At 44.6% G+C, this 15855-nt stretch overlaps 1 protein-coding gene across 1 annotated transcript in view; it reads right to left on the bottom strand.

The window, feature by feature from the left end:
* Window positions 1-942: 942 nt before the first annotated feature.
* lingo3a (leucine rich repeat and Ig domain containing 3a) overlaps window positions 943-15855 on the bottom strand; it is a 36064-nt gene continuing 21151 nt past the window's right edge. Inside the window, exon 2 of the mRNA XM_020497554.2 lies at window positions 943-5738. Coding sequence (XP_020353143.1) covers window positions 3868-5688 — 1821 coding nt within the window. The 5' untranslated portion in view covers window positions 5689-5738 and the 3' untranslated portion in view covers window positions 943-3867. The remainder of the gene's footprint in view (window positions 5739-15855) is intronic.

Below are 15855 nucleotides of genomic sequence, written 5' to 3'. Positions count from 1 at the left end.
AGAGAGGCTAAGGGCTTGTAGGCCTACAGTAAGGCAAGTCCTCACCAGACATCACTGGCAAGAACGTCGCCAATGGGCACAAACCCACCGTCGCTGGACCAGACAGGACTGGCAAAAAGTGCTCTTCACTGATGAGTCACAGTTTTGTCTCACCAGGAGTGAAGGTCGAATTCACGTTTATTGTCGAAGGAATGAGTGTTAAACCGAGGCCTGTACTCTGGAGTGGGATCGATTTGGAGGTGGAGGGTTGTGTGGTCTGGGGCTGTGTGTCACAGCATCATCGGACTGAGCTTGTTGTCATTGCAGGCAATCTCAACGCTGTGCGTTACAGGGAAGACATTCTCCTCCCTCATGTAGTACCCTTCCTGCAGGCTCATGCTGACATGATCCTCCAGCATTACAATGCCACCAGCCATACTGCTCGTTCTGTGCATTATTTCCTGCAAGACAGGAATGTCAGTGTTCTGCCATTGTCAGCGAAGAGCCCGGATCTCAATCCCATTGAGCACGTCCGGGACCTGTTGGATTGGAGGGTGAGGGCTAGGGCTACTCCCCCCAGAAATGTCCAGGAACTTGCAGGTGCCTTGGTGGAAGAGTGAGGTAACATCTCACAACAAGAACTGGCAAATCTGGTGCAGTCCATGAGGATGAGATGCACTGCAGTACTTAATGCAGCTGGTGGCCACACCAGATACTGACTGTTACATTTGATTTTGACCCCCCTTTGTTCAGGGACACATTATTCCATTTCTGTTAGACACATGTATGTGGAACTTGTTCAGTTTGTCTCAGTTGTTGAATCTTATGTTCATACAAATATTTACACATGTTAAGTTTTCTGAAAATAAATGCAGTTGACAGTGAGAGGACATTTCTTTTTTTGCGGAGTTTGTTTATATATATATATATATAGATAGTACCAGTCAAAAATTTGAACACACCTACTCATTCCAGGTTTATTTTTATTTTTACTATTTTCTACATTATAGAATAATAGTGAAGACATCAAAACTATGATATAACACACAGTTATTGGTACTGTATATATATATAATATATATATATATATATATAATATATAAAACAGTGTGATATATAAAACAGCGTGCTTCTACACCTGCATTGCTTGCTGTTTGGGGTTTTAGGCTGGGTTTCTGTACAGCACTTTGATATATCAGCTGATGTAAGAAGGGCTATGTAAATAAATTTGATTTGATTTAAATAAATTTGATTTGATTCAAAATGTCTGGAACTTCTGCTGTAGATTCCTATGCTTTCCAGCAGAGGGCAGCAAAGGTAAGCTATTTGGGACTGTTGGCAGTGGTGCATTGAGTGAGGGAACAATCTGTGGCGCCAATGACAGCCAAACCAAAGCTTGAAAGAGAGGCAGATGTAGATAGAAAATGTAGATAGAAAATGTACCTTAAATGTACCTTAATTTAACTAGGTAAGTCAGTTAAGAACAAATTCCTATTTACAATGACGGCCTACACCGGCCAAACCTGGACTATGCTGGGTCAATTGTGCACCGCCCTATGGGACTCCCAAACATGGCTGGTTGTGATACAGCCTGGAATCGAATGGTGTCTGTAGTGATGCCTCAAGCACTGTGATGCAGTGCCTTAGACCGCTGTGCCACTCGGGATCCCCAAATCGCTGATCATGTCACTGTTCATACAGCCTAGCTATACTGGGAATATAGAAATACAACATGACATTTTTATACAAAGTGCATCAATTTCATTAACTTGGAAATGTACTTTCAATTCAATTCAATTTCAAATAATTAATATTTTTTACAATTCTAAGTCAATTCGATTTCAAATTGTCCAAACAGTCCAATTTCAATAAAATTTCAATTCCATAATTTGAACATTTTGAAAGTCAAGTTGAATTCACTCTAAATCCTCCACTTCATGAGTGAATTCAATATTTTAATTGGAATTTTAAATTAAATTGTAATTGTCCCAAACCATGGTTAGCACCCTAAATCCAAATAAGATATTAGGATATACACCAAGCATACATAAACTGACCAGGTGAATCCAGGTGAAAGCTATGATCCCTTATTGATGTCAGTTGTTAAACCCACTTCAATCAGTGTAGATGAAGGAGCAACTCAATATTAGGCAGGTGTTCCTGTTTTGTTCACTCAGTGTATTTTGGGAATTTAAATGCAATTTCTCCTGTGCTGCGGCTCAAGAATAATAACTATGTGCCAGGCACCTGCACAAAGTGCAGAGGGATGATGATTAAATCATTTTTGCCATTAGCAAGTTTACAAATCCTTAGCAATAACTGCTCTTCCAAAAGATACAATGTACTGCTGTTATAATCAAATTCACATTTGACAAATATTTTAAGAACAGAGTAATCTTCTCTTAGTTCCTGATCCTATTCTAATTTATCTGCAGAAAGCAAATGATGTCAGCCTTGTGATTTGGGCAATGAAGGCCCTCTAGCACATCCTGGCTCTGTTCCATTGTAACCTCTCTTCTAGCATCCAAGGTCTCTGTTACATTAGCATTTTCCTGCATATCTGAGACTTGGGTCCTGATGAGAAGCACTGTCCCTGCTGGTCACTAGGCTTCCCACTGCTTCCACAAAATAGCAAACTGATCTGATACACTGCACGCTTGTCCTTCATAAGTTGTTTGGAGAGCACAGAAAGGACGAATCTCTGCACCAGGCAATATGTGTTTGCTATGAATGAAATGACTGGCTATTACCAGTTAGAATAATTCGACTTAGAATAATCCACATAAAATCATCCACAATATGAACAACCACAATAGCTTTGAAAGATTCAAATGTATGACATCTGATGTATATGTCTAACCAATCGATACAGTATGAACAGTCTTTGGATGAAGCCATGAGACAACGACAAATTAAGAAAGATTATATAGCAAGATATTCAGAAATTGAGACAACAAATCTGTACACCCAACAAAAACCATACAGTATATACAAAACATTTTGTTCACCCTTTCACATGTCAGAGGGGGTGCAGTCGTAGGGCAGGTGTATGCTATTTACTGAATACACCAGAACGAGGATATCTGAACCCATAGGAAATTGTGTATGGTTTTGGGAGTGATCACTCACCTGTACACAAGGTTTCTATATGGTACGCAAGGTTTAATTCATGGTACTTTACATAACAAATCCATTAAAAAATTAAACGAGTCAAATGTGTAGCAGCATTTCATGCTTTTGAATGACAGACGAGGTTGGATGTATCCTGTAATGTAGTTTGCATTAGAAGTCCTTCTGTACGGTGTCCATGGTTATAGCTTGGCAGTGTAGTATACAATATAGACTAGTGTTGAGGATCAATGTCAGCTATCTACTGTATGCATGATCTCAAACTGTGTGGTATTGTGGTAGCTGGATCTCAAATCCGCTATAGTGGGATAATAGATTCAAACTATATAAATGACCTGTCCTCCTATGGGAAAATAAATAATATAATCTGTTTAAACGAGTATTGGCATTCAGCGAGCACCCTGTGATTATGTATTCATGAGTGAGGATGGAGGGTGCACTGCAGAGAGACCAGTGGAGCTGTGCAGGGGTCATGTCAATATGATTTTGGGACATCTTTAACTATCATCCAGACTCTTCTGCAGAAGATAGACCAATACACAAATAGCAATTGAGAAAAATCAGACTGTACCAAATCAATGTACTTTTTTGTTTTTGATACAGCCATTTACAGATATTTAAAAAACAAAGTCTTAGTAATCTGTCTTGGATGAACCTAGTGAGTTGATTTCTGAACTGACAGGGATCAGTATCAAAAAGTCCAAAGTTATTCTGTCCCCGTTTAAGTCTACAAGTAAACAGAGCTGCCCATTTTCTGTCTCAAATCATCTTCATGTTGAACTTACGGGCCCCTCCCTGTCCACCACTGGCAGCAGGGCCATCTACCTTTCTGAAGGAGTACTCTACTGAGAAGTTATTCTTGTGCTGCCCCCGGCCCCGGCTCCATGCGAACAGCATCAGGAAACAGAAGACCACCACCCCAAGGAACAAGCAACACCCCATGGCTGTGGATATCAGGATTGTCTTGAGGTCCAAGGTGAACTTGAGGAAGACCTTGGTGTCATTCAGATTGGTCTCGTTGAGGTCACCTGTGTAGTATGTGCGGTTGGCCATGAGCGCTGCGTCCAGAGGCAGCGCGCTCACAGTCAGCGTGGCAAAGTAGGTGGCGTTACCCCCGGCATTGCTGGCGATGCAGATGTAGGTGCCGCTGTCGGTCACCTGGGCATAGCGGATCTCCAGCGTTCCCTCAGGTAGGACGATGACACGTCCAGTGCTCTTGGTAGTGATCCGACGGCGCTGGGGAGATACCCAGAAGATGATAGGTGTGGGCTCTCCCTCCGCCCGGCACACAAAGGACACTACCTGGCCCTCCCTGGCAGTCACAGGCTGCAGCTTCCTGTTGCGTATCTTGGGCTTCTGGCAGGTAAAGTGATCAAAGAGGGCAGAGTCTGAGAAGGCGCTGAGGGCCCTGCCCTGCACCTCCATGGGTCCCGCACACACTGGGGACTTCCCTTCAAAGTTGAGGGTCTTCCTGCGCTGGAGAATCCAAAGCAGGCGGCAGTCACAGGACAGAGGGTTCCCATCTACACGCAGCGTCTCCAGGGTGTTGACAGACTGGAAGGCACCCTCCTCCAGGGTTACCAGGGCGTTAGTGGACAGGTTAAGCAGGCGGATCTGCCGAAGGCCACCAAGGGCGTACGGCTGCACCGTCATCAGGTTGGTGTTGACCAGGTGTAGCTCCTTCAGCCGGACCAGGTCCCTAAGGGCCCAGGACTCCAGCACTGAGATGGGATTGTAGGAGAGATTGAGGCTGGTAAGGTGGGCCAGGCTGCGTAGGGCGGCTGTGGGCACAGAGGTGATGTTAGTGTTGGTGATGGACAGCCAAGACAGGTTGAGGCCCTGGAGGCTGTGGGGGGAGATGTGTTCCAGGAAGGGCCAATGGTCGATCTCCAGACCCCGCAGCCCGCCCAGCTTACGGAAGTTCTGGTCATCCAGGGAGGAGATGCTGAGGTAGCGCAGGCGCAGAGTGACCAGGCTGCGGAGGTAGGAGAGAGACTGGCTGGAGATGGAGGTCAGGTTGCACCTCTCAATGGTGAGCTGCCTCAGACCCACCAGGCCCAGGAATGCCTTGTTGGAGATGTAGACCAGGTCGTTGTCGCCAACCTCCAGGTTCCTCAGGCTCTTTAGATCCTGGAAAGTGAAGTCCAACAGGATGACGATCTTGTTCCCACTCAGGTCTAGTGTGGTGAGGTTGGTGAGGCGTGAGAATGCGCCCATGGGGACCAGTTTGAGCTGGTTCCCCCTCAGCGACAGCACCCTCAGGTTCTGCAAGCTAGAGAAGGCGTTGGGCTCCAGGACACTGATGATGTTCTCACTCAGGTCTAGCTCCTCCAGCCGAGGGTAGGAGAGGAGGTCGCCATGCTCCACCCAGCGAAGCATGTTCCCACTCATGTCCAGCAGGCGTGTGTCCGAGGAGATGCTGTCGGGGAGGGCAGACAGGTGCTTGCCTTGGCAGGCCACAGACTTGAGCTTGGTCATGCACTCACAGCGCTGGGGACAGCCTTGGCTCTGAGTGGAGGCCACAGTAGTCATCAGCAGCAGGAACAGGCCAGGCCACCCCATGCCTGGACCGGCCGCCATGCCCCCGCTCTACCTCCGCACCACTGTGGCTGGATCAGTGCATCAGACACCTGTCGACAGGGAGAGAGAAGGAGAGAAGGGAGAGAGAGACAGATACAAATGAGTGCATCTCTATTCCCTCCAACAGCTGTGATCAGACACTGTAAATGAGTAAAATTACTATTACAGACTTTAATTACCTCTTTAATTAGCTAGTGCTCTGAGCCCGAGTCTCAGAGGATTACACACCATGGGAAACCTGGCCTAAGTTTCCAGTAAATTATTATTCTGTTTCGAGGCATGACCCCAGAAGATAATGAGAAGTTAATTTACTCATTATGAGTAGGTGAGAAACTGGCGTGATCTAAACATGAGTCTGTCTCACCGACCTATTGTACCCTGTTTGTCATGCTCCAACATCAACCACACCGCTGGGCAGAAGATCTAGTGTTCAATCCGGGAGTGAAAATGACTCTTTAGTGTAGCTCGCAGGCAAGATCATACATCATACAAGGCTATGACCCAGCGCACAGCACTATAATACTTCCATTACATCTCCACATTGTCTCTAACAGACCATATGCATCAGAGCGTTAATCCTTTCCTAAATACATCCTTTTCTCCAATTTACCAGGACAATACCTGTGACATGAAACATCCCAGGAATAACTATTGTTATTTACTGCTGCTCTTTAATCATTTGTTATTCTTGTCTTGTACTTTTTTGTAGGTATTTTCTTACAACTGCATTGTTGGTTAAGGGCTTGTAAGTAAGCATTTCACTGTAAGGTCTACTACACCTGTTGTATTTGGCGCATGTGACAAATAACATTTGATTTGATAACGTGTTCCATAACATAACATTCATTTAATGTTGGGCTTAGGGGGGGGGGGGGGGGGTTCCTAAGATCTACACGCTCTAATTTCAAATTATCTCAAGACGTAGAGAATAAGTATACCCATTAGTCAACCTGTCAGCCTAAAACTGATCATTTATTCTGATCGTTTTAAAGGGATAAATGTGTTTGTACAGTAGACTATAGCTTTGAAGAGACACAGGAAATAGTTTCAGATTACAGTAATCCTCAAAAGCATGTGAACAAAACGACGAGTATAGTAGGACATATTTAGGGCAGCAGTTTGCAAATGCTATCTTGCCAGGCTAAATCATTTTTGGCAGGCTCGGAGGCCCTTTGATTTATTTTCCCTCGGCAACAGGACTTAGAGGCACATCGCTGCCCAAACCAAGTCATCCCAACAAAGCGCTCGGACTCAACCCTGGTTCAAAATAATCCACTTCTCAAATATGTTATTGTCATTTCAGCTGAGTAAGAATACTCCCACCTATAGAGCCCCTCCACAGAGCACCCCTACCAAAAGTCAAGAGTAAATAAACCCCCAGGTCACATGATCATACCTCTTTTGACCCCATATCTGGTGGCACTAACAAGCCCCCACCGACCAGCACATGGACCGACCCTGCACTGTTGTTCTGTAGCAGGTGGTGAGTGTGGGTTCTTGTAGGACAATTATCTCCAACACAGGAGGACTGAGCTGGGAGAGTCAGCTGGTGTGTCCGTCAGGGCTGGTTCCTGCAAGTGTGTCTTACAGAGCAGGTGTCAATTGTTAGAGTGAGGGGGAGTTGTTAGTGCTGTCTTGGGACGTGATTAATGAACTGACTAGAACTTCTCCAACTGTCCACGCAACACATACCAATTGCCATTTAAATGTTACTGCCTCATCTTGGGAAGCCCATACACTATGTGTAATTGTGAATTAATACATGAATGAGGTCCTTTACAGCAAAAGAAGATTATGGTGTACTTGTCTTGTTAACATATCTTTCTGTTTGTATATACATGGTTCAAGAACATATGTTTTGCTCTGTGACCAGAACCTTTGAAGTTTTCAAATTCATCACATTTAAGCTGCACTGGTATGAACAATGGGAGTCTAATATCATATGTCAATCCTCCAAACGTGGGCAGATGTAAAAACGAATGAATAATATATTAAATCATTGCACTCATAGGGGGCACACGGCCAAGACAGATAGTTCTCCCATTTCTCCTACAGGGACCATACTATACACTGCCAGCCAGATAAACACAGACAGACAGACAGTGGAGTGGGTGGACACAGTGACCCTGAACTCATCACTTCTCTGACCGGAGCCCAATTACCCAGCAGCCACTGGAAACACCCAGAGAGACTCCAGCAAAGTGTGACTTCTCAGCTCCAAAGTACAGAGCACAGGTTAGCAACAGAGACATATTTAGAATATGGAGTGGGTTGTGTAGCGCAGGGGCAGGGCCCACTGTGACTGTGATGTTGCCCCCAACACCGTTCCCACCTCAGCCTCGGTTCTTTGCTTCTCCTTGTTCACCTGTGTTTGCGTAATGGCTATTAGTGGACAAAATTGACGGCAAATTAAGCAAATGTGCTGATTAGATGAGCTGTTTCCCAAACAATGTCTGTCCGTCCTTTCTTTCTGATACCAATTCATAGTTATGGAGTGTGAAGCCTCCACATTTTGAAACATGACAGATATTAAGAGAGGATCCGAGAGAGAGGGGGCACTGCGGAAGCTCTGCCAAATCAAGCACATTACTCACCATGGGTCAGTGAGTCCACTGTAATATAATGTAATGTAATGCATGCAGCATCAAACCTCTCCACAGGAGAACTGAGGTAGTTGTTTATGTTACTATGGACTCTCATCCTTGACTACAGTAGGTGTTCTGAAAAAATAACAGGAAATTATTTCAGAAAAAAAATTCGGCCCACTCAATATCTCACACCTAACATAACAGGGTTTAATGGGATCAATGTAGTTCAATCCCTGAAACAAATTTATTTCTCTGAATATCTCTCTCGTACATCAGCAACTGTGCCACTGGGTTGAATTGACTTGGTGTGTATAATCCAGGAAGTTGCCAGAGTGATGATGATGATGATGTGTAGGCTGCTTAGAAGTAGCTAGGGAGAGGTGTGGGTGTGTGTTGCGCTCTTCAGCAGGCAGAACATCATCATCTAATCTCTCCAGTGTTTCCACTGCAAGTGATGGACTTGCATCGATTTCAGCTCCACCACCATGAACACTCACACTTTACATAAGCATGTCCTCCTCAGTCTGAAACAGCACTCATCTATGAGGTACCATCAGTAGCAGTAATACCAAAGATATTTATAACTAACCCAAGATAGTTCACCTGTGTCGTTTACAGTGGGAGCAGATTAAGCATAGTGGGCAGAACAAAGCCAAGCACGAGCTAGAGAGATCATATTGATGCATTGTGACATGTATTTGCATATTTCCGTTAGGGAACGCCTCCTCTGGGAAGTGCGCATGTGCACAAACTCAAGTCGACCTTGCACTCCGACACATCGCAATTTTAAAAAAAGTTAGCAAAGCTTCAAGTCTATGAAACTTTGTGCACTGTGTTCGTAACAGATTATAGTTTTGGGAACAGAAAACGTATTGAGATCAAATGTTTAATTGATGAGAAAATGAGCAGAATGTCGGCCCAGTTACACTTAGGACCATCCTCTCCCACTACCCGCGACTGGACTTCCTCTCACTAGCATATTTGTGGTGAGAAAATATTCCAAATGGATGCTTCAGCTTTATAGCGACAGTGACGTGTCTGGGTTACCCCTTCTGTTTGTGGTAATACCCAGCCAGCATGGCGAAGCCCTGGGGCACCTGGCATAGCAGGCCAGCCTGAAGATTGATTCTCCAGGTGGGCTCTATTCCCCAGAATGACACCTCGTAGCCACATGATAGATCACTTCTGCACAACCAGCCTGGGCCCTGGGCCCCCCACAGCAGGCAAGGACACCCTTCCACCACTGGAGGACAGCAAGCCAGGGGTGGTGTGGGGGCCCACTGTGGACAGTATGGTGACATGGCAGGTCAGGGGAAGATGGAAGTGCAGGTAAATGACAAAAACACGTAAGTGTGTTTTTGTCCTCAGGCGATATGCAAAGTAGTGTTACTGATGTCTGCTCAATCATGGATGTCATCTCATTATGTTCATGTGTCTTCAGGCTTTATAGAGGTGCAACTTTCTATTAAAATACATCAGGGATGACTTTCAATCATGTGGAGAAACCCAATGGCACACAGAGGACGGAGGTAAGACTTTGTCCAACATGCATATTTGATGATGAAGAAACGGTGGGGGATTATACGTGAGGGGTTCTCAAAACAGCCGCTGAATAATTGACAAAATGTCACTTTCCAGTCATGTCCCTCGACACAGAGACAGTGACCTTACCTGGCTCATTAGACCCCCACCGCTGACACACAACAGATTATAGATGGGTGGATATGGATACTGTATGGATACTAGATCCATAGACAAGACAATGGTCCAGACCAGCCCCTTCACCAGCAACCAAGTGTTGGCTTTCCAATAAGGCCTGGGACTGAGGTTAGACCCTGGGACTGAGGTTAGACCCAGGGACTGAGGTTAGACCCAGGGACTGAGGTTAGACCCTGGGACTGAGGTTAGACCCTGGGACTGAGGTTAGACCCTGGGACTGAGGTTAGACCCTGGGACTGAGGTTAGACCCTGGGACTGAGGTTAGACCCTGGGACTGAGGTTAGACCCTGGGACTGAGGTTAGACCCTGGGACTGAGGTTAGACCCTGGGACTGAGGTTAGACCCTGGGACTGAGGTTAGACCCTGGGACTGAGGTTAGACCCTGGGACTGAGGTTAGACCATAGTGTCATATGGATATTCTTAGCAGTCTTTTCAATGTTATTTACAATCAGAATATTGCGTAGACGATTATGTTTACATTGACTATAAAGGGGTATAGTTGCATTAGGCTGACATTTTGAATGGCAGCATTGACAGCATATCGCTCTGAGGTAAAAACTGGGATACGGTGAGGTCCTTGACAAACACTTCCAAAACAATCTATCCCTCAAAGCAAAGTCAGTTCGAGCTAACACCATAGTTGTTGCTCAAAATAACATTAAGTTACAGTAAATGTCACTCTCCAATGACCCAAACTCCATCACCGTAATGCTACATGACATATCTTCGAGTCACACATCATTTCACTCCAAAATGACTCAAAACAATAAACATTTTCTCTCATGCAATAAAGGGTGTGTTCGTAAATTGCCTTCATAGTGTCAGAGGTGCTCTGGGCCATTTATACATTCAGAGGGTTGAGACACTTGTGGCTGTGCTCTCCAGATGTGGGTGTAGGCAGGCGGGGTGAGTAGCATTGCAGTCAGTGACAGAGGGTCGTATAGAGACAGAGGACTGGGCTTTGTTACAGTAAATAAGTCAGCCATGTGTGGCACCCGAGGCATGTGGGCGCCGCCGCCGGCAGTAGGACTCTAAAATAAACATCCTCTCCTTAAAGCCCCAAGAGTCTGTCAACCCTCTCTGGGGACAGGCCCAGACCTGTTACACAACATCAACACAGATACAGAGATGGAGGGAGGACTACGTGATGATAGTGCAACCCTACATCTTCATCAGAGGAATAACAAGTAGTAGACTATACAAACTAATGGGGATATAGGTGTGTGTGTAGCTACAGTTGAAGTCTGAAGTTTACATACACCTTAGCCAAATACATTTAAACTCAGTTTTTCACAAGTGAAAATTCCCTGTCTTAGGTCAGTTAGGATCATCACTTTATTTTTAGAATGTGAAATGTCAGAATAATAGTAGAGAGAATGATTTATTTCAGCTTTTATTTCTGTCATCACATTCCCAGTGGGTCAGAAGTTTACATACACTCAATTAGTATTTGGTAGCATTGCCTTTAAATTGTTTAACTTGGGTCAAATGTTTCAGGTAGCCTTCCACAAGCATCCCACAATACGTTGGGTGAATTTTGGCCCATTCCTCCTGACAGAGCTGGTGTAACTGAGTCTGGTTTGTAGGCCTCCTTGCTCGCACACACTTTTTCAGTTCTGCCCACAAACTTTCTATGGGATTGAGGTCAGGGCTTTGTGATGGCCACACGAATACCTTGACTTTGTTTTCCTTAAGCCATTTTGCCACAACTTTGGAAGTATGCTTGGTGTCATTGTCCCATTCACATCCAAGCTTTAACTTCCTGACTGATGTCTTGAGATGTTGCTTCAACATATCCACATGATTTTCTTTCCTCATGATGACATCTATTTAGTGAAGTGCACCAGTCCCTCCTTCAGGAAAGCACCCCCACAACATGATGCTGCCACCCCCGTGCTTCACGGTTGGGATGGTGTTCTTCGGCTTGCAAGCCTCCCCCTTTTTCCTCCAAACGAAATGATGGTCATTATGGCCAAACAGTTCTATTTTTGTTTCATCAGACCAGAGGAAATTTCTCCAAAATGTACGATCTTCGTCCCCATGTGCAGTTGCAAACCATAGTCTGGCTTTTTTATGTCGGTTTTGGAGCAGTGGCTTCTTCCTTGTTGAGCGGCCTTTCAGGTTGTGTTGATATAGTACTCGTTTTACTGTGGATATAGATACTTTTGTACCTGTCTCCTCCAGCATCTTCACAAGGTCCTTTGCTGTTGTTCTGGGATTGATTTGCACTTTTATCACCAAAGTACATTCATCTCTAGGAGACAGAATGCGTCTCCTTCCTGAGCGGTATGACGGCTAGGTGGTTCCATGGTGTTTATACTTGCGTACTATTGTTTGAACAGATGAACATGGCATTTGGAAATTGCTCCCAAGAATGAACCAGACTTGTGGAGGTCTACATTTTTTTTAATGAGGTATTGGCTTATTTCTTTTGATTTTCTCATGATGTCAAGCAAAGAGGCAATGAGTTTGAAGGTAGGCCTCCAATTGACTCAAATGATGTCAATTAGCCTATCAGAAACTACTAAAGCCCTGACATAATTTATTGGAATTTTCCAAGCTGTTTAATGGCACAGTCAACTTAGTGTATGTAAACTTCTGACCCACTGGAATTGTGATACAGTGAATTCTAAGTGAAATAATCTGTCTGTAAACAATTGTTGGAGAAATTACTTGTGTCATGCACAAAGTAGATGTCCTAACCGGCTTGCCAAAACTATAGTTTGTTAACAAGAAATTTGTGGAGTGGTTGAAAAACCAATTTTAATGACTCCAACCTAAGTGTATGTAAACCTCCAACTTCAACTGTATATAGTTCACGGTTGTCTGGGAAACTTGCAGTATTAAAGCAGAGAAAATATAATTTCCTCTTGTAGCCTCGGATTGCTATTAAGTTATAGTAGAACATCATTTGGAAAGTACTCTGTCATTGAAAAGCACTTTCACCAAGTACCAAGCGTAATGACTTTGAAACATCCATTACTCCATGGCCCTTTATGATCATAGCAAGTGATTTTTGTCAAGTGCTCTGATTGTTTAGGTATTCATGGCATCCGTTCAACCACGCTGATATACCTTCATTCCATTTCCTGTCGAGGAATTATAAACTAAAATATATTTCATCGCTTATTACGTATGGCAGAATAATTGCTCATTATTCCAGGTAGCTAAATCTTTAGCCAGAAATAGACATGATGACATTGAGGATGAAGAAGTGGATCTTTATAACTGCATAAGGCTGTCCATTGTTTTCTATCAGGGGGCCAGAGTGCACTGTACATTGCAGGACTGTATAGATTGCTTGGAGGCAGGATGGTGAAGTGGCTGCCACAGAGTGAAGGTGAGTGTGAGCTGCCATCTTGCTTGGCATTCACCCTTCCTTGGCTGGCCTCACTGCCCTGTCAAGGTCCATCCCTTCACCCGGGTCGGGAATTGCCTGTGGGATTCACTTGGCGTAGATGCAGAGATGGGGCATATGAGGCCACTCTAACACTTGATTACACACATTCACAGACTATCAGTCCCATCAACACTCGCACTCACATTCACACTCATGCACAGATGCATAGTCACTCACACTCGTACGCACCCTTATGACACACATACACACGTATTTCCCTATGCCTCCATCTCCTGTGCAGTCAGCGTGACTGTGACTGTTCCCTCTAAAGGTCAGTGTCTGTAGGCAGAGAGAGAACACACAGGGTCACAGGCAGAGTCCTTATTTGCAAACTCATCCATGTTGTGCTAATGAAGGTGGGTCTCTGGAATCCCAGAACGCCACAGAACACGCCCTCTGTGTTTCCTGTGCTTTGATTGGCGCAACAGACAGTGCAGTGACACGTAACAGGCTGTATAATCCGGATGGGACCCACAGGCATTCTGTGTCCTTCTCATCACCTCCATTAGGGTTTCTCTGACTCTCCATCCTTCAGTCTATTGCTTTCACTGCAAGCATATCAACCAGGGCAATTAAGCACAATTTACAGGAGTCAATGAGCATCCGAGAAGGTTACGGATGGTTCTTCCTTTAGCTTCTGTCAGTAAAGTGCGAACTGTGAGTCAGATGGTGAGGAGTCAAACAGAGAGTCAGTGACATGAGCTAGTAGCTACATGCACATTTCTCAAATGTCTATGATGATTGGCAGGCTTGTGTTTCAGGCCATCCAATACTGCATCCAAAATCCAAACTCCTTGAGGAAGTGCTCTGCCAGAGGGAGCGGTGTGTAAATTGACAGTAATCCCTTTCCTCTTGCCCGGCCAAATGGATTCAAACTCATTCATCACTCAGAAGCAGTGGGAAAGTTTAATAGGACATGACATCTCCAGAAGAGAAGGTCCAATTAGATGTTGAAGTGAGAATCGAGAGAATGCTGAGGTAGGTAGTTACAATGAGACAAGGAGACAGCTAAGACCGTGTAGAAATATGTCTGCTGCTCATCCATTAGCTTTATCAAGCTCAGCCATCCGTGCTGTGTAGGAGAAGACTACATAACAGAGCAGACTGGTCTCATAGACTAGACGTAGCATAGTAAACGTAAATCCGGGACACTCAAATTACACTGAACAAAAATATTAATTCAACATGTAAAGTGTTGGTCCCATATTTCCTGAGCTGAAATAAAAGATCACATCCCTGTTAGTGAGCATTTCTCCTTTGCCAATATAATCCAACCACCTGCGTGCAATTCGCATGCTGATTGCAGGAATGTCCACCAGAGCTGTTGCCAGATAATGTCATTTTAATTTCTCTACTATAAGCCGCCCCCAACTTAGTTTTAGAGAATTTGGCAGTTCGTCCAACCGGCCTCACAACTACAGACCACCTGTAACCACGCCAGCCCAAGACCTCCACATCTGGCTTCTTCATTTGCGGGATCGTTTGAGAAAAGCCACCCGGACAGCTAATGAAACTGTGAGATTGCACAACTGAATAATTTCTGCACAAACTGTCAGAAACCGTCTTAGGGACGCTCATTTGTGTGCTCGTCGTTCTCACCAGGCTCTTGACCTGACTGCAGTTCGGCGTCATAACCGACTGTTCCAGTTCCTGTCAATATCCAGAAACTTCGCACAGCCATTGAACCTTCCACAGGCCACAGTCAACAGCCTGATCAACTCTATGTGAAGGAGATGTCTCGCGCTGCATGAGGGAAATGGTGGACAAACTGACTGGTTTTCTGATCTACCTACTTTTATTTTAAGACATCTGTGACCAACAGATGCATATCTGTATTCCCAGTCATGTGAATTCCATAGATTAGGACCTAATGAATGTATTTCAACTGAACTGTAACTCAGTAAAATCTTTGAAATTCTTGCATGTTGCATTCATATTGTTCAGTGTAGTATGATATGTTCTGTTTGGGTATGGTTACATAAGATAGACGGTTACTTAAGGCAAAAACTAAAGGAGCGTGGTTGGTTGAGGTAGATGGGTGGGCGTATAACGCAAACGTCTAGCTGCGTGTTCAAATCTCATCACGGACAACTTCAGCATTTGAGCTAATTAGCAACTTTGCAATGACATACTACTTTTCGGGTACTTTGCGACTACTTAACATGTCAGCTAACCCTTTCCCCAACCCTAACCTTAACCCTTTTAGCTAACCCTAACCTTAACCAATAACCCCCTACTCATTCCATGGAGTGCCTAGTGTCTGCGGGTTTTCACTCCTCCCTTGTACTTGATTGATCAATTAAGGTCACTAATTAGTAAATAACTCCCCTCACCTGGTTGTCTAGGTCTTAAATGAAAGGAAAAACCCAAAAACTCACAGACACTAGGCCCTCCATGGAATGATTTTGACACACTTGCCTTAAAGTTGAAGTTACCCAGATACCTAACGTTAGCCACCT

The sequence above is a fragment of the Oncorhynchus kisutch genome, linkage group LG13, assembly GCF_002021735.2.
Source record: "Oncorhynchus kisutch isolate 150728-3 linkage group LG13, Okis_V2, whole genome shotgun sequence".
NCBI classification, from domain to species: Eukaryota; Metazoa; Chordata; class Actinopteri; order Salmoniformes; family Salmonidae; genus Oncorhynchus; species Oncorhynchus kisutch.
This window is presented reverse-complemented; position numbering and strand designations above follow the sequence as displayed.